The sequence below is a fragment of the Panulirus ornatus genome, chromosome 55 (genome assembly GCF_036320965.1).
Source record: "Panulirus ornatus isolate Po-2019 chromosome 55, ASM3632096v1, whole genome shotgun sequence".
Classification (NCBI taxonomy): Eukaryota; Metazoa; Arthropoda; class Malacostraca; order Decapoda; family Palinuridae; genus Panulirus; species Panulirus ornatus.
This window is the reverse complement of record NC_092278.1, coordinates 16,191,178-16,216,161: the sequence shown is the minus strand read 5'-3', so window position 1 is coordinate 16,216,161 and position 24,984 is coordinate 16,191,178. Positions and strand designations below refer to the sequence as shown.

Sequence of the window (24,984 nt, the reverse complement as noted above, 5' to 3'; positions counted from 1 at the left end):
GTTACTGCAGAAGCTGGTGACTGAGTTTGGTAAAGTGTGAGAAAGAAGAAAGCTGAGAATAAACGGAGAAAAACTGGGGCAAGTAAAGTGTTTTAGATTTATGGGAGTGGATTTAACAGCGGATGGGACCATGGAAGAGGAAGTGAGTCACAGGGCAGGGGAGGGGGGTGAAGGTTCTGGGAGCGTTGAAGAATGTGTGGAAGGCGAGAATGTTATCTCAGAGCAAAAATGGGTATGTTTGAAGGAATAGTGGTTCAAAGAATGTTATATAGTTGCAAGGCATGGGCTATAGACAGGGTTGTGCGAAGGAAGGTGGATGTGTTGGAAATGAGATGTTTGAGGATAATATGTGGTGTGAGGTGGTGTACGTGTGAGAGAGATGTGCGGTAATAAAAAGAGTGTGGTTGAGACAGTAGAAGAGGGTGTATTGAAATGGTTTGGTCACATGGAGAGAATGAGTGAGGAAAGATTGACAGAGAGGATATATGTGTCAGAGGTGGAGGAAACGAGGATAAGTGGGAGACCAAATTGGAGGTGGAAGGATGGAAGGAAAAGGATTTTGAGTGATAGGGGCCTGAAAATACAGGAGGGTGAAAGGCGTGCAAGGAATAGAGTGAACTGGAATGATGTGATATACTGGGGTTGATGTGCTGTCAATGGATTGAACCAGGGCATGTGAAGTGTCTGGGGTCAACCATGGACAGTTTTGTGGAGCCCAGATGTGGAAAAGTAGCTGTGGTTTTGGTGCATTACACATGACAGATAGAGGCTGAGTGTGAATGAATGTGGCCTTTGTTGTCTTTTCCTAGCACTACTTTTCGCACGCCCGGGGAGGGGGGTGCCATTTCATGTGTGGTAAGGTGGTGATGGGAATGGATGAAGGCAGCAAGTATGAATATGTACACATGTATATGTCTGTGTATGTATATCTATGTATACATTGAAATGTATAGGTATGTATATGTATGTATACGTTGAAATTATATAGGAGGGTACTGATTTAGAGGGTTAAGACATGTATAGAGCATCAGATTGGGGAAGAGCAGTGTGGTTTCAGAAGTGGTAGAGGTTGTGTGGATCAGGTGTTTGCTTTGAAGAATGTATGAGAGAAATACTTATAAATGCAAATGGATTTGTATGTAGCATTTATGGATCTGGAGAAGGCATATGACAGAGCTGATAGAGATGCTCTGTGGAAGGTATTAAGAATATATGGTGTGGGTGTGCTAGAAGCAGTGAAAAGTTTTTATCGAGGATGTAAGGCATGTGTATGAGTAGGAAGAAAGGAAAGTGATTGGTTCTCAGTGAACGTTGGTTTGTGGCAGGGGTGCGTGATGTCTCCATGGTTGTTTAATTTGTTTGTGGATGCGGTTGTTTGGGAGGTGAATGCAAGAGTTTTGGAGAGAGGGGCAAGGATGCATTCTGTTGTGGATGAGAGGGCTTGGGAAGTGAGTCAGTTGTTGTTCGCTGATGATACAGCGCTGGTGGCTGATTCGGGAGAGAAACTGCAGAAGCTGGTGACTGAGTTTGGTAAAGTGTGTGAAAGAAGAAAGCTGAGAGTAAATGTGAATAAGAGCAAGGTTATTAGGTACAGTAGGGTTGAGGGACACGTGAATTGGGAGGTAAGTTTGAATGGAGAAAAACTGGAGGAAGTGAAGTGTTTTAGATACCTGGGAGTGGATTTGGCAGCGGATGGAACCATGGAAGTGGAAGCGAGTCACAGGGTAGGGGAGGGGGCCAAAGTTCTGGGGGCATTTAAAAATGTGTGGAAGGCGAGAACATTATCTCGGAAAGCAAAATGGGTATGTTTGAAGGAATAGTGGTCCCAACAATGTTATATGGTTGCGAGGTGTGGGCTATGGATAGAGTTGTGAGAAGGAGGGTGGATGTGTTGGAAATGAGATGTTTGAGGACAATATGTGGTGTGAGTGGTTTGATCGAGTAAGTAATGAAAGGGTAAGAGAGAGTGTGATTGAGAGAGCAGAAGAGGGTGTTTTGAAATGGTCTGGTAGCATGGAAAGAATGAGTGAAGAAAGATTGACATAGAAGAGATATGTGTCAGAGGTGGAAGGAATGAGAAGTGGGAGACCAAATTGGAGGTGGAAAGATGGAGTGAAAAAGATTTTGAGTGATCAGGGCCTGAACATGCAGGAGGGTGAAAGGCATGCAAGGAATAGAGTGAATTGCAACGAAGTGGTATACCGGGGTCGACGTGCTGTCAATGGATTGAACCAGGGAATGTGAAGCGTCTGGGGCAAACCATGGAAAGTTTTGTGGGGCCTGGATGTAGAAAGGGAGCTATGGTTTTGGTGCATCATACACGAAAGAGACTGAGTGTGAACGAATGTGGCCTTGTTGTCTTTTCCTAGCATAACCTCACGCACATGCGTGGGGAGGGGGTTGTCATCTCATGTGTGGTGGGGTGGCAACGGGAATGAATAAAGGCAGACAGTATGAATTATGTACATGTGTACATATCTCTGGACATAGGGAAAAAAGAATACTTCCCACGTATTCCCTGTGTGTCGTAGAAGGCGACTAAAAGGGGAGGGAGCGGGTGGCTGGAAATCCTCCCCTCTCATTTTTTTTTTTAATTTTCCAAAAGATGGAACAGAGATGGGGGCCAGGTGAAGATATTCCCTCAACGGCCCAGTCCTCTGTTCTTAACGCTATCTTGCTAACCTAGGAAACGGCGAAAAGTATGAAAGAAAAAAGTATATATGTATATGTCTGTGTGTGTATATATATGTATACGTTGAGATGTATAGGTATGCATATGTGCGTGTGTGGATGTGTATATATGTACATGTGTATGTGGGTGGGTTGAGGCATTCTTTCATCTGTTTCCTTGCGCTACCTCGCTAATGCGGGAGACAGCGACAAAGTATAATAAAAAAAAAATAAATATCAATAATAACATATAAAAAGAGAAATGAGATATATAAACTCTGCATGGATGCATCTTTACTTTCATAAATAAACTTGTATACCATCGGTACTTCACTGATGATGAATTCACCATATTCATGGTTAATGAAAATAAAGATTCACAGTACAAAAACTGTGATAATCAGCCAACCCCAATGGGAGAAACTTAAAAGTTATGGAGGTTCCGGTGGCAAACAAGTCCACTTGTTCTTCATTCATTCCTTTCCTGATGATGATAGTGTATTCTTTACCTTTCATGATAAAATATTAGTACACAAAACAAGGTATTTTAAGGTTTCGATAATCAGCGAATATTTATAATGACAGCAGGACAAAACATTTTAAGACTATCCCAAAATCACTGGCAAAATATATCTAAATCCATTTCCCAATAGAAGCATGTTTTACTGCTTGTACACAGCAGTCACGCAGGAACACCATCAGTCACTTATTGTTTGTTCAGCCTCCCTAGGTATGTGTATCAACTTTCTATATGCTATATGCTCAGTGAGTAAGGACCCGAGCACTAAAGGGCCCACCCTTGTCCTAACTGTTATATAACAGCCTTGAGAAAGCAGGAAATGCTTTTCCAGACACCCTAAATTTTAACATATTTCCAGGGGCCTGCCCTCAGGCCCCTTATAAGATCATGAGTTTTTTTCCTAGAGAGAGAGAGAGAGAGAGAGAGAGAGAGAGAGAGAGAGAGAGAGAGAGAGAGAGAGAGAGAGAGAAGAAGAGAGAAGAAGAAGAAGAAGAAGAAGAAGAAGAAGAAGAGAGAGAGAGAGAGAGAGAGAGAGAGAGAGAGAGAGAGAGAGAGAGAGAGAGAGAGAGAGAGAGAGAGAGAGAGAGAGAGTGTGTGTGTGTGTGTGTGTGTGTGTGTGTGTGTGTGTGTGTGTGTGTGTGTGTGTGTGAAGGGGAAGGGGCCCAAAGAAAGTCCCAGCTCAGATCCCTAAAAAGGCTAGGGACAGCCCTAGCTAAAACAAATGACTGTTAGAATGAAAAATCCCCAGGAACATGACCTCATCATTATACAAGGGCCCTATGTACATCAAAATACCTTTAATGAATGATTGATAGGATCTAAGTCTCAATTTGACTTTATTCCAGTATGACTTCTTAATGAACAGTAAAAAAGTAGCCAATGAGACTAAAAACAAAGTAAAATGAAATAAAGGAGAAAGCAACAGGAATGAATTATCACTACACAGAGTAATGCATTCAGAAGTCCAACACATTTCAAAAAAATTTTTTATTACAGGTATAAAGCTATTCTATCACTTTTCTCCACATCCACAGATGTATGATAAACAATGAGCTAGCTCATGTGAGTGGTATGCTTCAAGTCATCCCCTCATTTGGAGAGTCATTTCTAGTCATATGCTCCATGTCACTCTGAGGCGATCTACTTATACTATGAGAGCTCGATAAGTAGTTTGTGCTGTGAAGGGTAAAGTAAGTTTCAAAAAAGAACAAAAATACTCACTATTCCTGATCTTAATCAGTTTATCCAGATGTTGTGTTAATTGTGTCTGAACATTCTGAGGTGATGTACCCGGTGAACACTGGATTTGTCCTGGAGGAAGGGAACTGGAGAGATTACTACTTGCTCCGAGCTCCACCTTTCTAATCAATGATGTTCGTGCATCTTCAATCAAGGATAGCAGTCCTTTGTGTTCCTGTTCCAAGCCGTAAAGCTTAATTTTGTTAGCCTCATGCTGGGCTTTTTTCTTTAAACGACAGGCCCTGAAATTCAAGAGAGTTGGTATGAGGCCAAGTATAACATTAAAGCATTATCCTAAATAATCAAAATTAATTTTTCCTACACCAAAGGATATTGTGATTAATACAAAAAACAACAATTTGAATAATGCATAACTCTTCCACTCTTGCTGCCATGTCATAAATATTTGAGGTATGTAATCACATACTCTGTTCAAGTCTTTCTGTGAGTATATCTATATTCCATGTTGATCTTCCCTCTCTTTCCTTTCTGCACTTCCAGCATTCAAATTTCAATTCTTGTACTTTCCACACACTCCTTCATTGCTGGTTGTTTAAACCTTTCAGTATACAAGTGAATTTTCTGGCTTGCTTCCAGCAAAGAATTAATATGACAGCCATTATGTATTCTAAGAAACTTAGACCTAATCCTGATTCAAGAAAACATTACCAGACTATACAATCCTAAGTATGTATCCAGGAAGATTTATAATATAATATGTAATACTGCACAAGTAATGTTATAAAAAACTAGCAAGACCATCTTTTTTTGTGAATTAAAGAGTTAAGCATTCCTACTTTAAGGAAAAAAGTATTAACCAGATAGGCCAATACTGTCCTAAGTATGGGTGGAGGGGGTACAGTGGTGGGAGCCACATCTAATGCTCCTACCTAAATGTTCCTATTGATTCTAACATTTTGCCAAAAAGCAGTGCTAGCATATAGCACTCAACAAAGGAAAATCTAGCATTATGAAGAATGAGCTGTGTGAGTTAAGTACCTGTCAAGTGTTACATATGGTAAGGAGAGATTGCATGTTTGCTGACAGATTACTAGTAATCTACGTATGGGTGAGGTAAAAATAAAAGACAGCTACCTGGATCAGGGGCGAGCAACTTGACAACCAATGAAGTGGTTGGCTCACCATGCAGCTGTTACTAGCCCTCCTGATACATAAGGAGGGTAGTACTGGTAATATACCTCCCTGGTTATTGGCTGCCTGCCTACCAACTACTACATACTTGTATCAAGAGAGAGAGAGAGAGAGAGAGAGAGAGAGAGACTTACCTTGATGCTAGTTTATTCTTCTCTTTTCGTGATTTGGGTCTTACATTAAAAGGAAGTTCTGATACTGGGGTCATGTCATTGATTGTCTGGAATTAAATATGCATCATCAAACAATGGCATCATGATAAATAAAAAAAAATACAACAATCAATTCTAAATAAAATTCTGACTATACCATGTATAGTCAACAAAGAAAAGGATCACTATACCTGGGTGTGATGGAATTCAAAATAAGTCACATTGCTACTGCTGTTCTGGTAAGGGTGTCACTTCTACTTACTTTCAGCATTACCTATACACTAAAAAATCCCTTCCTCATCATATTCTTTGACTTTAAGCTTTGAAATATAATTAAAGAATATTCATTCACTGAAATCTGAAAAGCAATTGTAATTCACTACTTTCACTGATTTTGTACTCCTCTGAAGAAGTATCTCGAATATCTAAATGGATGAATTGTCATTTAAAAACTACTCAGGGACGTTCTGAAAGAAAACAGTTAGAGAAAGGGTTGACTCACATCACTAGAAAATCTAACAGCTTTGCTTATGGAAAATTTGATCTAGATGACAAAACTATACTTTTCATACGAACATTCTTGTTTTCCTTGTGAGGGAATTATCAAGCCAAAGCATACTTATTTTACAAGCCTTTGGAGCATGCATAGCTAAGTTCAAAAGATACATAGCTGTTGTGGCCATTCTTTATATCAACAAGCACTTATAGAGAATAAAACTCAAGAGACCACATAACAGGAAAATAAAATTCAATTACTGCCCTTAACTGTTATCTGTAATGTTTATATTCTGAAATGTGTTATAAAACTCTGCTAGATTTTCTGACTATTCTTTTACTGTTGTACATTTCATTTAACTCTAATAATTTCAACCACATTATACACAAATATTAAATAGGTAGGCATATCTTACTAATAAAACACAAAAAAGTTTTCAATATAACACAATGCCACAATGCAGAAAACAGGAATGTAAAGAGCTTCTGTCTGTCCCTGACATCTTTCCATTCTGGAAGGGTCATCACCAAAGGAGGGTATGCATACTAATACATGATGACAGCAAGAAAAATTAATCAAAATCCTTTATCCAGTGTTTCATTGAAATAAGGCACAGCAAGTACAACAATATTTGTTGGAAAGCTTGCATACAAAGTAACAGCATCCCAATAGCTGATCCTTGAATTCTGAAGAAAATAAATGGAGTTTAGCTTGAATCAGACAGATGCTGAAAAGAATAGAAGAGCTAAAAGAAGTAAACAAAGCTGCCCATAAAATCACTACTGACGAAATACCTTGTTAAGCTTTTCCAGTTCACGGCCAATGCTGACTAATTTGCGAGGATTGGGCGTCAGATCATTTCCATCGCCCCTACGGGCCTTCCCACTGTTGGTAAAAGATAAACTGGTGACAATTTTTTTGACCTTTTGAAAGTATATAATTCGATATAGCTTGTAATAAGTACTATTAAATATTAAGATAAAATTTGCACCCAACACTGTGGAGTATGATTACGTACTCTCCAAGCACATCTTTACTGATTTATAATAACCCCCAAACCAATTTCTATGAAAGAGTAATAGTATTACCAAGGGCCTTCCTATAGGCTGTACTCCAGCACTCCTAATGATACAGCCTCACCAAAGGTGATTTTTCACTTGTGGTGTAACCTTGAGGAGTACAGTAACACATACAAGCACATTACTGCATGGAAACAATATGCATACAAAACTGATAGGACACCATATGTCCTTTACTTCCCACCAACTTCAATATTTTCTCTTAGTTTTATGACATTCTATTTGTTGAACTATTAGATAATGGATTGAATCAACAATCAAAGTTTCCTCTCAATGAAAATTCCTTTTTTTTTCCGGCAAGTTTCAGAACAAAGTGAACATTAAAACATTCTGCTAATGAAAAAAATAAAAATATACACTTTCAAGTAATCTCAGGATTATAACAGTATAACATTAAACAATTTGCACGATATCTGGTGCATCCTTCAGTAAATTAAGATATACCTGTGTTTTATTCCCTGGATGGAGCAGAGGGGTGAGAAGACAGGGTCCATAACTGATGGCAAACTGTGTGGATCGCGTTGCTGCTGGTTAATGGTGACACGCTGTCCCTTGGGTCCTTTAGCCTGCACATTGTATTGCCAAAAGTATCTCTCTTTCTTTCCCAGTGAACCTGAGATACTGCCCGTGTCTTCACTAACTAAAGAATCTGGAAAGGAAGATATAGTAATTTGTTTTGTGAGAATAAGTTTTTACTTTCCATTTTTTCTCATGAAGGCAGCAATATATGCTGGGCAGTGGCTGACTAAATGAAAAACAATATGGTCACTCAGTTCATATGAAACAAAAACCGATTAAAGATTACATTTCTATTACTGTAAAGATACAGGTGAAATAACTGAGTTTCTGATATGATCACTATTACCAATATATCTCCAGATTTTTTGTGAAATCTAACTCATAAAAAGGGATAAGACTTTACCATTATCAGACTCAGAGTCATAGTGCTCATTATCTGATTCATCATCAGAGTCAATTCCTTCATCTATGGATAAATCATGAGCACCTGGAGACAAAATTCCTCCAACTGGAATATAAAATTGATAATTATATTCACTGCATGTAGCAAGATATTTTACGGATCAGTTATACTTTTCAACAAATACAATTGTTAGAGCAAGAAAATAATGAATTAAACAAGCATATTCTACTTACACAGAGTATATATTAGAATTCTAACTATATATTAATGTACATCCAACATGCCTTCACCTAACAACCACCAAGCAGTCAGTTCCACATATGGGTTGAGTTTACCTTATCTGAAATGCCTGGGACCAGAAGTGACTTGCATTCTGGATTTCTTATGATTTTGGAATATTTGCATATACATAATGAGATATGTGGAAGACAGTAGTATGGAAACAAACAGCTGAGACATACTTTAACGTTTTGACTTCGAAAGTCTTCCTAAGGAGATATTGATTCCTAAGGAGATACCGATTCCAGCATTCTGCGGGCCTATGTTCCCCAGCAAGTGACGGTCACCTGGTTGGATGCCTTGGTGTGTCACTCTCTGATTGGATAGGTTCTGCTGCTTCCACCCATTCACAGCAATCTTCACAGCCTGACATGACCAGCAGATGAACCCAGACCTTGTGCTAACGTTGTTCTTAATCTCTTCCTCTAGGTAAGCTTTTGTCACTTGCCTGTAGTTGCCTTGGCATTGACTGTTTAGTGATAGTGTGAGGGCTTATCTAGAAGAAGGGATCAAGGACGTTACCACAAGATCTGGGTTCATCTGCTGGTCACGTTAAGCAGCGGAGATTGCTGTGAATGGGTGGAGGCAGCAGGACAAGCAACCCAATCAAAGAGCGACACACCAAGGCATCTGACTGGGTGACCACCACTTGTTGGGGAACACGGTCCCACTAAATGCTGGAATTAGTATCTCCTAAGGAAAACCACTGAACAGTCGAAATGTTAAGATATGTCTCGGTTCTAACCCATTTGTTTCCATACCATCCTGTTTTCCACATTTGTCATGATGGATAATAGATAATAAGATTTTTGGGGATGGGATCCAAGTTTAAACACAAAATTCATTTATGTTTCATATACAGATTATACACATAGCCGGAAGGTAATGTAAACAATATCTTTAACATTTGTGCTCAGGAAACAAAGTATGTGTAATAATGAACCATCATAAAGCTAAGGCATCACAACCTCAGCTGCCCATGTGGAAACAAAGAACAGCCCATCCACTCGTATATACACACACAAACACACAGATTTATATATATATACATAGAGAGAGAGAGAGAGAGAGAGAGAGAGAGAGAGAGAGAGAGAGAGTGAATTGGTACGATATGGTATACCAGGGTCAACGTGCTGTCAATGAATGGAACCAGGGCATGTGAAGTGTCTGGAGTAAAACCATGGAAAGTTTTGTGGGGCCTTGATGTGGAAAGAAAGCTGTGGTTTCAGTGCATTACATACCACAGATTGAGACAGAGTGTGAACGAATGTGGCCTTTGTTGTATTTTCCTAGCGCTACCTCCTGCACAAGCAGGGGAAGGGGGTGGGGGTGCTGTTTCATGTGTAGCTGAGTGGTGACGGGAATGGATGAAGGCAGCAATTATGAATAGGTACATGTGTATATATGTATGTGTATGTATATGAATGTATACAGTGAAATGTATAGGTATGTATATGTGTGTGTGTGGGCATATATGTAAATGCATGTGTATGTGGGTGGGTTGGGCCATTCTTTTGTCTGTTTCCTTCTGTTACCTCACTAACACGGCAAACAGCGACTAAGTATAATAATAATAATAATAATAATAATACTATATGCGTGTGTGGACGTGTGTATGTACATGTGTATGGGGAGGGTTGGGCCATTTCTTTCGTCTGTTTCCTTGCGCTACCTCGCAAACGCGGGAGACAGCGACAAAGTATAAAAAAAAAAAAAAAAACAACAACACAGCTTTCCATGGTTTACCCCAGATGCTTCACATGCCTTGATTCAATCCACTGACAGCACGTCAACCCCGGTATACCACATCGCTCCAATTCACTCTATTCCTTGCCCTCCTTTCACCCTCCTGCATGTTCAGGCCCCGATCACACAAAATCTTTTTCACTCCATCTTTCCACCTCCAATTTGGTCTCCCTCTTCTCCTCATTCCCTCCACCTCCGACACATATATCCTCTTGGTCAATCTTTCCTCACTCATTCTCTCCATGTGACCAAACCATTTCAAAACACCCTCTTCTGCTCTCTCAACCACGCTCTTTTTATTTCCACACATCTCTCTTACCCTTACGTTACTTACTCGATCAAACCACCTCACACCACACATTGTCCTCAAACATCTCATTTCCAGCACATCCATCCTCCTGCGCACAACTCTATCCATAGTCCACGCCTCGCAACCATACAACATTGTTGGAACCACTATGCCTTCAAACATACCCATTTTTGCTTTCCGAGATAATGTTCTCGACTTCCACACATTCTTCAAGGCTCCCAGAATTTTCGCCCCCTCCCCCACCCTATGATCCACTTCCGCTTCCATGTTTCCATCCGCTGCCAGATCCACTCCCAGATATCTATATATTTTTTTCTCTTTCATACTATTCGTCACTTCCCAAGTCAACGAGGTAGCGTTGTATAAACAGTAACAGGCATAGAAAATCTGGACTTCTATGACAGTAGCAATACCCTACATATTAAAAAAATGAATACAGAGGAAAATCTTCTGTTTCTAAACAGCTATAAAGCTTTTAATACACTCATTAAAGCTGATTATAACTTTGTAGCTACTGGAAGTATTTAAGGGGTACAAATTGCCAGAACGGGAGAAAACAAAGGGCATTATAGAAGTATATTTTTATCAAAGTGAGTAAACATGGGATCCCATGGGGCATGGTCTTATGGTGGTCAAAGATATTCCTTTGAAAACATGGATGTGGAAATGTTTATGAAAGTATATAGAGCATGAAATCAGAGCCAAACCAGAATATGCAGCATTAGTTTGGTCACCTCACTTGAGATGTCAAAGAGACCTGCCAGGAAAGGACAAGAGTTGAGGAAAGACTACCAAAAGTAAGAAAAGTGACTTATGGGCCGAGTCTTGTAGGCAGGGGTCATCCATATTGAAAGATAAGACAAAGCAAGACATGATAACAATATATAAGTTTCTTAATGGATCTGGGAAACAAATACCAAGGACTCTTCAAAGATTAGAAACGACAAGTCAACAAAAGGACATAGGTAGCTAGGTAAAAATTAAGATGAAAGGAAAGGATTATATGGTAAGAGTTGTGGTTGCATGAAGCATGGTAAGAGAAAAAACTGTATGAGCAGTGTAATCATGGTCAAAAGGACATATGATATGGGTGGAAAAAAGAGAGAGAGAGACTGATCTCATTAGTGTAAAACTCTCACCACATATTACATAAACAGGTAATCATATACACACTCATATATGCACTTACATGCACAAACTGATGCACACACACAAACATCAATAAAACATACACACATAAATAATTCAAGTTCATGTACCTGTACTGAGTGAGGATGCAGAACCACCAAATTCCTCTGCGAGAGAACCAGTTGACAAGAGATGTTGCCGAGGCTCTCGTCTCTGCCATGCCTGTTCCAGGGAAAAGTTGCGGGTTGGAGCTGAAGATGACAAGCGAGCAGAGAGCAAGGGGTTGGCAGCTGATAGGGATGTAGGTCGTGGAACAGACTGACCCATTGGAGGTTCCTGGGGCGATGGTGCACCTTGTGGGGAGGACACACTGTGGGGTGACAGAGGAGTGGAAGGTGAACGTAAAAGCAGTTCTTGTAAAGCCGAAGATCCTGAAGCCTGATTCACACCTTGAGGATGTGATACAGTTTGTTGTTGTTGATGTGAACCAGGGCATTCCTCTATACTCCCTAGCTGATTATTAGCCTGTTGTCCAGGCAAAGATGATGATGTGAGTAGCGGGTCACGCCAGCCTCCACCCTGAGGTGGGAAAGATGAAGCTAACAATGAGTATAGTGATGTACTCTCCGCTTTAACTGGCTGTGTTATTGAAGATGTATATGGGATACTGTAGATTGTTGGTGTGGAATATCCTTTATTTGAACCCATAATTTCATCAGGGTGCACTGTCATCATGGTGGGGGGTGAACTTGCTTGTTCAACTCCTGGATTAGAAAACTGTTCTGGCATAAGCAAATCATCAAGATTCACATCATCTAGAAGGGCTTCATCAGTTGAGTTTAAGCCCAGTGTGTGACCTGGCAGCAAGTCATCGACACCAAGCAAGTCATCTAATGGTTCCATTTTGATATCAAGATCTAGGTCCATGGACTGAGGCGGCCACAAGGATGGAGAATTTGGCCCAACTGGAGAAAAGCCACTGGAGTCATGATAAGTGGGAGTGGAGAAAGTTGTGTTTGCATCCCACTGAGGGCCCAAGATACTGCCTTGCTGCTGACTTGGAAGAGGGCTATGGTCATCCATCTGAAGAGCCATTGTGGAGAGATCTGGAAAGTGGTGAGTTTGGGGAGCTCTATTTCCTGGACCTCGGGGAATAGGCACACCCCCACCCTTACCAGTGTCCACCCCCATTCCACTATTGCAAAATTCTAGCAGAAAATCACTCTGAAATAGAAAAAATTATGATACAAGATTAAATACATTTCATCAAGCACATAAAAGTTTGAACTTAAGCAAAATAATTGCAGCATTAGTTTAAAATCTGCATTAGTAATAACAAAAGACCATTCTTAGAGTAAGTGTGTAACATCAAAGTATATTTCATGCACTCCAATACACTCAACTCTAAGCAGAAAGTTAATGCTTTAATCAAATATATTGTTTGTACAATACACTCTAAGGGAGTCTGTAGCCACACCCAAAACATATGAGGAATATTTCTGCATTTCAATTGTCACTTACCCTATGGGTGAGAATTCCCTCCCTGTAATGTACAAATATGTAAGTGCAATTAAAGTAATTGCTTCTGCTTGCAGAAGAAGAAGAAGATGAAAGGAATTTCCTTCTGCCTGCTCTACATAAAAATTAAAAATTTCATGTATGGTAAGAATATGGATATAATCTGCATATGAAGCCATTCAAAAATATGCAGGGATCACTCAATATAAGAAATATGGACAAAAAAAAATTCTTGTTCAAGGAAAAGTAGTAAATGGCTCCAAAGTAATAAAACAGCAGGTTGCTAAAAAGTGATAATGAGGAATAATATGAATACAATTCTGTTCTTATTCCTGGTTAATATGATGAAATCTATGAATCACTTTGTCAGTTTTTCTTTGTACAATATTCAAAGAGATTTTCAAGGAGCTAATGCCTCTTGGGACAACTTTGACCCATAATTCCAAGCAAGGGTAACATAATTCATTTTCTTTTAAACACCTGGCACAAAGAAATGATCAAAACATATAAACTCCAAAGAATGAAAATGATGCCCTCAATTAATCATACAATGGAAATTTAGGCAATGCTTTAAGGAAAACACTAAGAAATATATTTTTGTTCAAACTATAGTTTGTTGTTTCCCACATTATCAAGACAGTGCCAGGAACATGCAAAGAAATGGCCTCATCCACTTACATCTATTCCTTAGATGTAATGCGTAGTGCGTGAAACCACAGACCCCATATATACAACCAGGACCCATGGATCTTTCCATGGTTTTCCCCGGCTGCTTCCTATGCCCTGATCCAGACCAAAGACAGCACATTGCTCATAGTATACTACATTGCTTCAATTCACTCTATCCTGTACACAAGTTCCATTCTCTTGCATGTTTAGGCTCCCAGGCACTTAAAACCTTATTCACTTCATTCTTCCATTTCCAATTTGGTTGACCACTTCTGCTACTTTTCTGACACATATATCCCTTGTCAAACTCTCCATGCTCATTCTCTCCATATGTCTAAACCATTTCAACACACCTACTTTAGCTCTCTAAACCACACTCTTCTTATCATAACACCTTATTTCTTACCTTATCATTACTTAAATCAACCATCCTCAAACCACACATGGTCCTCAAACATTTAATTTCCACGCACCTTCTTCCATTTATTCTTACAGCTACAGCACATGTCTTGCATCAGTACAACACCATCAGGACTACTATACATACACATTTTTGCCCTCCTGATAGTAATGTCTCTTTCCACACCTTCCTCAATGTTCTCATAACCTTTACCCCTTCATCTACACTGTAACTCTCTCACCTTCCATGGTTCCAGTTGCTGCCAAGTCCATTCCTAGGTATCTAAATCACTCACTACCTCCAAGTTTTATCCATTCAAAATTACATACCCACCTGCTAAACCTAGTAAATTGCTTCAACTAACATTTACTTTTAACTTTCTCATTTCATACTTTCTCCCAAAGTCAGACCCCCCTCCTCTCTATATATATATATATATCTCTCTAATACTGATGCCTCCCCATCTTGTCAACACATGACCCTCACCACCCCATTCAGAAAGAACTATATAACAAGACTCCCTCAACACTCCATTCACAAGGAAACATTGCACAGGATAATGTAAGGGTATGTGAGGAAATAAATAACAAGTTCAAAAGTTTTCACAGGGTAAGACACTACAGCCCCAACATCACTGAGATGGAAGGGGGAGGAGGCTTTGGTGTCGTTTGAGATATCTAGAAAACATGTTAATAAAATACTAAAAGGAAATGACCCATACAAGGCTCATGTTCCTCATAAAATTTCATCAAATGTGCACAAGGGGTATGCAAATATAACAGATAAACCACATGAATCACTATTCAAGATGTCACTGAAGAAAGGCATAGTGACATCTTTTGAACCATGTTCTTTCTCTACCATTACTTTCTGTTTATTTCCCATCTATAGTACCCATTTACCAAGTGCCTCACAAGAAACTTCACAGAACCTATGGTAGAAGTGTCCCATACCCTAACTGTGGAATAACATCTAAGATACATTCCTAAAACAGTCATCTGCCTCTGTAGTTTCCTCCCCAGAGAAACAAATGTAACAGTAGAATGATCAAACAGCTCATGCACTCACAGCAAGTCCTATACCAGAGCAATAACAGAAACTTTGATAAATGTTTCAAATAATCATTTACTTGAACAACTAGCAATATTAAGATTAAAAGGAGTTCATTAAAGACATTATATAAGGTAGGTGGTGGTGGAGTTGGGCTCTCTATCAGTGAGAATATAAATGTTCACAGGTTATACAAAACTAATACTGACATATGACTTGATGTGCAGTACAGTATATAACTGAGTGTGAATGAATGTGGCCTTTTTCGTCTGCTTTCCTTGTGCTACCTTGCTGAAGCAGGGAATAGCAATGCTGTTTCCTGTAGGGTGGGGTAGTGCCAGGATGGATAAAGGCAAGCAAGTATGAATAAGTATATATATATATATATATATATATATATATCTATATATATATATATATATATATATATATATATATATATATATATATATATATATATGTTTCTTTTTTTATACTATTCGCCATTTCCTGTGTTAGCGAGGTAGCGTTAAGAACAGAGGACTGGGCCTTAGAGGGAATATCCTCACCTGGCCCCCTTCTCTGTTCCTCCCTAATAACCCTATCCATAAACAAATTAAACAACAACGGAGACATCACACAACCCTGCCGCAAACCTACATTCACTGAGAAACAATAACTTTCCTCTCTTCTTACTCGTACACATGCCTTACATCCTCAATAAAAACTTTTCACTGCTTCCAGCAACTTGCTTCCCACACCATATACTTTTAATGCCTTCCACACAGCATCTCTATCAACTCTATCATATGCCTTCTCCAGATCCATAAACGCTACATACAAATCCATTTCTTTTTATAAGTATTTCTCACATACATTTTTCAAAGCAAACACCTGATCCACACATCCTCTACCACATCTGAAACCACACTGCTCTTCCCCAATCTGATGCTCTGTACATGCCTTCACCCTCTCAATCAATACCCTTCCATATAATTTCCCAGGAATACTCAACAAACTTATACCTCTGTAATTTGAACACTCACCTTTATCCCCTTTGCCTTTGTAAAATGGCACTATGCATGTATTCCGTCAATCCTCAGGCACTTCAACATGAGCCATACACACAAAGAATATCTTCACCAACCAGTCAACAACACAGTCACCCCCTTCTTGAGTAAACTCCATTGCAATATCATCCAAACCCGCCACCTTGCCGGCTTCATCTTCCACAAAGCTTTCACTACCTCTTCTGTTTACCAAATTATTCTCCCTAGCCCTCTTACTTTGCACACCACCTTGACCAAAACATCATATATCTGCCATGTTTTGTGGAGTAGAGAGACCCTCAAAAAAATGCTCAGAAAATAATATCACTTTATTTACAGAAATTAAGCCTATCAAAGGTAAATCTAAGCAATCGCTGTTGATTTTTTCAACTCTTAGATAAACTGGATTTCTTTATGAGTGACAATATAGAAAACAAAATAATTTAATCAGCAGAACATTTCCTTTTAAACCAAATCATCTGTGGCCGATTACAATGTGCCAATAAAGTGTTATAACCATGGAAGGAGACCTAATAAACTTTTATGAGATTGGTGAAAAAAACAGGTTACAATGACCATAATGTCATTAGATTCCCTGTATATATCTGTTTTGTTCCAAAAGATAATAACATCTCTGCTAGATCATACAAACAGTTCCAAGGAAACTGAACATATCAAATATAATTTTGGGTAGTCCTCTGTGGTTGGCCTTGACATATCTAAAGCTTTTAACAGGGTATGGCATTGGGGTCTCATCTCTAAGCTTCCTTCCCTCACTTTCTTCCCTCATATCTAGCTCCCTCTCCAGCCAATCTCTGTGGTTGTTGATGGATCACCTGTCTCCCATTTCTCTACCAACAACAATGTCCCTCAAAGTTCTGTCCCATCCCCTACATTTTCTCCTTTTTATCAATAATTTCCTCTCTTCCACATGTAAGCAAGAGCACTCAGTCACTGATAACTCATCATTGCATTCATCCACATCCTTCAATTCTGCTCCACCTCTCACTCAATCTGCATCTCATATTGACATAATCCCTCAATAAACTCAGGCTTGGACAGGATATCTCAATGTGGCAGACAAAATCTAGTGAAGTTCAATCCCGACCCAGCTTCTACTCATCTCTATCAAAAACTCCTTACAATTCTTGTCTCACCTTTGTTAGTTATGTAATTCCACCTCTTGACTCAATGGACACACTTGGCATTACAGAAACATCCACTCTTTTATGGAAACCCCATATTACAGAAATAGCTAAATCTGCCTCCAAGAAACTGGAAAACCTGTTTAGATGTCGAAATTTTGTTTCTTTTGAACAGTTGCTCCATTTAAACAAAGGATTTATTCATTCTTGTATGGAGTACTGCTCTCACATCTGGGATAGTTCTGGCTCTGTATCCTTACTTGACAGTCGAGTCCAAAGCAGTCTGATGTAAAAACTCTCCCAGGATAACTTCAAAATGACCTTCTTGCCCTATACTGCAAGCCTTCTTAAAGAATGAGAGCCTGAAGTTTCAAGAAACAGCAGAAGATGGCCCATTCAGACAGCACAGCACATAATGGGAATAGTAACAAGAGGAAAAAAGAGCATAGAGGTGTATTAGTATATAATCCTTCACAAAAATTATGTGAACCATAACAAATATACAATAATAATGAGGGAACAAACAGGAAGGTACAAGAAGCAGCAAATCACTCACTTCTTAGAGATGGTAAAGCTAATGAAAGATTTCAGTTATAAAGAGATGGAATGGGGCAATTTGCATTCTCATGGCAACTGGGAATCATAGAGACAAGATTTAAAGTAAATAAAGGAAAATTTCCTGTACCAGCATGTCATGGAAAAGACAAGGATGAGAGGGACTGATGTATCATAATCATATCTCATCTTCACTCACATTAGCATGGGTACTGAAAACATTATGTACAATGGGAATGGGAATTCTGAGGCCAGGAGTTAATGCATTGTATTGAAAGGTTCTCTGAAATTCACAAGGTAAAGGCACAGGTACCTAGGGAATGGTAAGAAAGAGGAAGGGAAGGTTTAATAAAAGATGTTAAAAAGCAAAGGAGCATGGAGATATGCAGTGGCAAAAATATAGATGGCACTATAGCCAGCTAGCAAGTATAAGAGAGCATAAAACAACTACAGCAGGATAAGAAAAGAGGAAGAAACTTTGACAGAACATTGCGGACAAGGCAGCTGAAAATCCAAAACTTTTCAATAAATACAACATGAGCCACTTACCAGTCAAGGAGCAGCTAATCAGGCTATGGGATTCAGAGGGAAAGTTTGTAAAAGATGATGTAAGGATATGTGAGGAAACCAAAAGCAAATTTAAATGTTTTCACAGTGAAAGACACTATAGCCCAGACACCTATCAGAAGGAATGGGGAGGAGGTTTTGTAAATCACTGAGATGTCTATAATAATACTAAAAGGACTTGACCCATTCAAGGCTCATGGTGACTATATTTCAACTTATGTGCTAAAGAGGCATGGATATACACTTGAAAGACTACCTGATTTACTATTCAACATGTCACTGGAGAGAGGTATAGTGCCAAGGGATTCAAAAAGGGGCAGTCATGGCAAAAGTGAAAAGCAAGGATGATTGCATCAGCTTACATGGGGACCTAAAAAGACTCTAAAGTTAGTCTGAAACATGGTTAATGAAATTCAAACAGTGCAAACAAATGTAAAATAATGAGGATGGAACAAAGTGAAAGACAGCCTCAATACAATTATTACTTATCACGAAACAAGTTTCAAGATTGTGTGTGTGAAAGGGACTTGGGAGGAGACATCATCCCAAACCTATCACCAGAGTCCCATATCATGAGAATAGTTAAGGAGCAACATGTCTGCCAGAAAACATCGTAATAGCTCTCAAGGATATTGATCTATCTATATATCTGAGGCCTGTTTCCTTCAGGAACTCCCTCAAGCAGTTGGCCATGGCAAAAGTGTCTCTGTTACTAGTGAACAATGCTGCTTCTTAACCTTAACAGGCCACTGGTAGAGGGCAACTCTAGCACAGTGGTTTCAGAAGCTCCTACCAAATGATACTACTAACTACATCTCTATGATGATAAGAAAATATTCCGCAAGTTATTCATATCCTACATTAGGCCAAAACTAGAATGTGCTTCCCAGGTTTGGTCACTGCACCTAAAATAAACACAACAAACTCACAGAAAAGGTCTAAAAGGGAACAAAGATGGAGCCAGAATTAAGAGTGCTAAGCTACAAAGAAAGGCTGGAGGCTTCAATTTCCCCATCTTGGAAGAGGTAAGCCTGTGGGATGACCTGATCACAACCTTAGCATTTTTAGAGACTGATGAAAAGGACAATTGACAGTTCTTTGCAAGATGTAGGGATAGAGCAACCAGAGAAATAATATAACATGATATGAAGCAAGACACTTGTAAATATGGATGTAAGGAAATACTCTGATAGTCTAAGAGAGGTGGATGAATGGAGCCAACTGACTAAAGATGTTTAATGCAGAAGCCTACATAAATTCAAGTTGTATGACAGAAAAGGGTTCAAGAGACTGAGCCCTACAAGTGCAAAACTACCTTATCATACAGTGGAAACAGGCAATTACATCAGGAGAATTGTTAAAGAAGCAAACTGTCTGCAGGTAGAAATTGGCATTGCATTAAAGTACATAGATAAAGAAATCTTCTGTACATTATTCCCAACATATAGAAAACAAAACTAATACATTTCCGAAAGCCTGGTAACTGCACTTAAAGAAACACAAAGAATCAATCCGAGAGAGTCCAAAGAAAGGGCTTGGAAACATTTGATGGTTTTGCCGAGGAAGAAGAAGATATCTTGGTAGCTTTCAGCAATCATCTGGTTTTGCAGCCTTATCAATTAAGTCAAAAGTACAATTGACAGAAGATGGTTATAAGACTCTCTTAATTTCAGGTCTGGAGAGACAAGGAAAGCATCATTAATAATGTACCTTGTATCATCTCATCCATCACATGATAGATGTTCAAGTCAGAAGTTGAACTGGTAAAAGAATTGCTTACATTCATTTCTGAAATGTTAAATGACATCTTTAATACCTTGGTCTAACCTCATCCATGTATTAGTGATGTCAGAATCTTTGAAAACTTCAAAGCTTTAGCTCAATGCGAAAGTTTACGGAGGTTATGACAAATACTCAGGTAGCCAAGTCGCTCCATCAGCATGGTCCACATACTGTGAAATTTCTACTGATGGACTGGCACTCATTTGAATATACTGTTACTTCAGACAAATGAGAAAGGTGTTGCTCAACTTCATCCTCATCTGCATACCTCTCTTAAAGAACAACTATGGCTTCTTGATAACTTGCCAGTGAAGTATGAAAGCCTGTAGTATGTTCCACAGCTGCTCCAGCAATCATTCTCATATATCTTAAAAGAGTTCCAGATTGATTTGAAGTCTCTCTTTCAGTTCTAGTTTTTTGATGCTGAGTTTATAATGATCAAACAGATATAAATAACCGTCCCACTTCTTTTAGAGGGCTTGAACTGCTATCTCCAATGCTAAATCATCAACTGTATCAATAACAAGGGTGGCATGACCTTTCTTGACTGCCACAATGGCCTTACTTATAGTACTCAATTTGTACTAATTGTGCAGCATGAATTTCAACTTAAAAACATCATGAGGCTAACACCTACACAGCCTTATATGTCAGACTGATTTCAAATCAGTTAATGAAAATGTAGGGTTATGACAAACAGTTTCATGTGAAGCATTTTTGATAATAACCTCTCTTCCAATTGAAACTGTTCTTTCCCCTTCATGGAAGGTCAATTATTTTTAATGTCTTTAGTACCCTTTTATCAAGGTAGAAGCTTTTAGAGTGTAATCTTCAGAAATATCTAAGAATAATATGGTTTATGTGTAATTTGAGGGACAGATCAAGTAAGGTGTGGAATGATAGCAAAGTCAATTTACCCTTTGAGTCTATTCACATTCAATGTGTTAGGTGCTCATCAATCTAAACATCAAATTGGGAGAACCTCTCTATAAACATTAACAATATGACTGATGCAATTAGTAAACTGAATAGAGGCATATGTAGACCACCAATGAGAATATCATTTTAAATCATTATCTTACCCTTTCCTCCAGGGGAGGTCATCTCCTTTCAAGGGTAAACAATATCTGGGATAATGTAGTTACAACTTAGTTTGAAAGCGGTCAAAATACGTAATTTTGAGATGGCATGTTGACAACAATCCAGAGTCCACTAGTCTTATCCCATGCTAACATCTAGTTTTATCCCGTGCTAACATGTTGATACTTCAACTACTACAGGTACGCCACAAATTTCCGGCAACTGATGGTTCTGCACTCCTTTAGTTCAGACAAAATTATGTGAGGGAACTTGAAATTACCACAGCCATCAGATGTGTGTACTAGGCGGCCACAGATAGCACTGTGTGTAGGGTGTACTTATTAACATTCCTTACACTGCACTTGTTGGTGGTGATACTGCAATTCTGTGAGATTCTTAGCTTATTTTGCTTAAATTTAACCCTAATTATGGCTTCTAAGACATATGAGAGTGTCAGTTGTGGTGTCAAACATAAACACCAGTCCATATTACTCCAAGATAAAGTAGAACTGTTGAAAAAAATGGACCATGGTGTTTCGGTGCGTAAGCTGTGTGACATCTACAGCATTGAATCTTCAACTGTTTATAATATAAAGAAGCAAAAGGAGAAAATATTGAGATTCTATGCAGACAGCAATTCCAAGAGGTAAATGATGATTAGAAAAACTATGAAAGATGGTAAGAGTACTGTGCATGATCAATTGATGATGGAATGGTTTCGACAGTGTCAGAGTGGTGGAGTGGACTTGTCAGGTAGCATAGGAGATGTATAATTAGTGGGTTAGAGGTGTGTTGATGAATTATTATTACGTGACCACGATTGGTCTAACAAAATGGTTAATCCTGCAAGGCTTTGCAACAAAGAGTGATGGAATATCAGTGGTGTACCTGTACTGGATTAACATCCTAGCTAATATCCAAATGTAAAGGACCAACCATTGGGGGATATCTACCCTGTAATTTCTGTATACTAACCTTGGGTCATTATGGGGACTGCCCTGTTGTTCAATCTGATATACGTGATCCAAAGACCATCACTGAGCTTTATGTTATCAGATATTCTAAGTTTTTGATGGAATTCTAAGTTTTTGATGGAGGACCAATGGTATTGTATAGGGAAACACATCAAAAACCTAAACAAAGCTTATGTGAAATTAGTAGGGAAACACATCAAAAACCTAAACAGAGCTTATGTGATATTACATATCATGGGATTCAATAATAAGAAAACAAATCAATACCCAATATATGAACTAAGCACAGATTCAGCCACAACTGTGGAAAAGATAAATCTTAGAAACACAGCGTTGGAAATTGATATAGCTACTACAATGAAATTAATGAATTCAAGGTCTACTGAATAAATAAATCTTGAGCATTCTAAGATTCTCTTAGAGTTCAGAGTCTAACTTGAGTCACACAACCCTTCTAAACTTGTTGCAAGAATTTGTGATTTGATCATTTACTCTACTTGTAGAGAAAATCTAGTTTTAGATGCAACTTAACTTTTGGCTCTAGATTCCAAAGACTATCATCAAGCCTGAGATGACCTAATTCACCTATAAAGACCCATGACATGATTTACATCCAGAGATCTCATATAAAAGCATAATAATCATGGGTTTCCCATCTATCTGAATAATAACTTTAAAACCAATCCTAACACAAAATTAACTACCTAATAAGGGGGACCTCATGGAGATGTATTAACTGCTTTCGCACCAACAGTTGAATTTCAGCTAATCTCTATTGGTGACTTGAAATACCTAAGGCTTCACTGTACAACTAAAATGAGTTCTTCAGATATCCTTCAGCCATAGTGTGAAGACAGTGTTAGAGTAGATTGTGAAGGGTAGCTAACATCAAGCAGGTCTTCATTCAATAAGAAAAAGGAGTCTAGTGATGATGATAATCTTTTCCATGATGGAAATGAAGTTGATAATGATAAATAGGACCAAAAGCATCAAAACATCAACTATAGGGTGTGTTAAGAGCTATCTCAACAGAACCTTCAACCAGAAGCTCTTGCTCCCTTTTAGTTTCTCCTAGAGAAAGTTGAGGCCTCTTTCACTTAGTTCTCCCTTGTTTTCTTATTCTTAAATATTTTCAATTCATAGTAAAAAAAAAATTCCCTTTAAGTAAAAGACACCCATTTCTAAAAAGACTGAGAACGGAAATCATAATTAACTCGCATTTATTGTTGACTAATAAGAGGCTTCTTTGGAAGGCCTAAAGGTGGTACATAAGTAAATGAATCTCTGATGGCCACTAACAATAAGACTAAAACTTTCTATTCTGGTAATGTCCTAATGCTTACTGATGTCACCAAGAAAAGGAAATGCCAAAAGATAAATAAAGGCTACTGATTATTCAATTTTGCCCATGTTTCTGTGATGTGTTTCACAATAAAAAGTATTATACAAACATACCACAGATAATTCAATAGTGTTATACAAAAGTACCACAGATAATTTCATAGTGTTATACAAAAGTGCCACATATAACTTTATAGTTATACAAAAGTACCACAAATAATTTAATAGTGTTACACAAAAGTACCAAAGATAATTTAATAGTGTTATACAAAAGTACCACAGATAATTTCATAGTGTTATACAAAAGTACCACAGATAATTTAATTGTGTTATGCGAAAGTACCACAGATAATTTAATTGTGTTATGCAAAAGTACCACAGATAATTCAATAGTGTTACACAGAAGTACCACAGATAATTTAATAGTGTTATACAAAAGTACCAGATAATTTAAGCATTATACAAAAGTACCACAGATGATTTAAGTGTTATACAAAAGTACCACAGATAATTTAATAGTTACACAAAAGTACCAGAGATAATGTAACAGTGTTATACAAAAGTAACACAGATAATTCAACTTATCAACTTTTGAGATTCTAAAGCAGAATATTATGAGATCTTGTAATAGAGAAGGCAGTTTGATATCTTTTAAGGATACAGCTCACTACACTAAATTTCTGGTTCCTTTTAATATGGCAAATTTTGTATTAACATTGGACATATAAGTAAAATATATTCATAAAACAGTGCAATAAATCAGAAATAACACAACAGCTAATACAAAAAAATACTGCAACTGTATGTCAATACTGTATAACCCTCTATATCATAATACTTTTTCGACCTTTGTGAGAGAGCATCAGAAGCAAACAATGCCCTCATTTGCACACATTCACTCTTTAGCTGTCATTTACAATGCAATAAAACCAACCCTTGTCACCTACAGCTAAGGCCCACAGGCTATTCCATGCCTTGCCTTATCATATGCACTGGTTCAGCTTGACAGCACATCACCCTCTCCCCCACCTCAATCCATCCTATGCATCCTTCAAACCCTCCGGGATGCTCAGGCCCTAATACCCCAAAGCATCTTTCACTACATCCTCCCATTTCCCTCACCAATGTTCCCTCCAATTTTGACATGTAGATTCTCTTTGCTAATCTTTTTGTTCATCCTCT

The 24,984-nt window shown here is 38.4% G+C and overlaps 1 protein-coding gene across 5 annotated transcripts in view; it reads right to left on the bottom strand.

Annotated features, from left to right (window-relative positions):
• Positions 1–24,984, bottom strand: part of REPTOR (repressed by TOR) — a 180,177-nt gene that overhangs the window by 3,154 nt on the left and 152,039 nt on the right. For 3 of the 5 annotated variants that reach the window (XM_071692852.1, XM_071692851.1, XM_071692850.1), the window contains exons 3-8: positions 11,825–12,917; positions 8,231–8,335; positions 7,753–7,957; positions 7,024–7,132; positions 5,716–5,801; positions 4,412–4,671 (exon numbers count right to left, since the gene is read on the bottom strand). In XM_071692852.1, the coding sequence (XP_071548953.1) occupies positions 4,412–4,671; positions 5,716–5,801; positions 7,024–7,132; positions 7,753–7,957; positions 8,231–8,335; positions 11,825–12,917 (1,858 nt within the window). The remainder of the gene's footprint in view (positions 1–4,411; positions 4,672–5,715; positions 5,802–7,023; positions 7,133–7,752; positions 7,958–8,230; positions 8,336–11,824; positions 12,918–24,984) is intronic. The other 2 variants (XM_071692854.1, XM_071692853.1) reach the window with 1 other exon arrangement.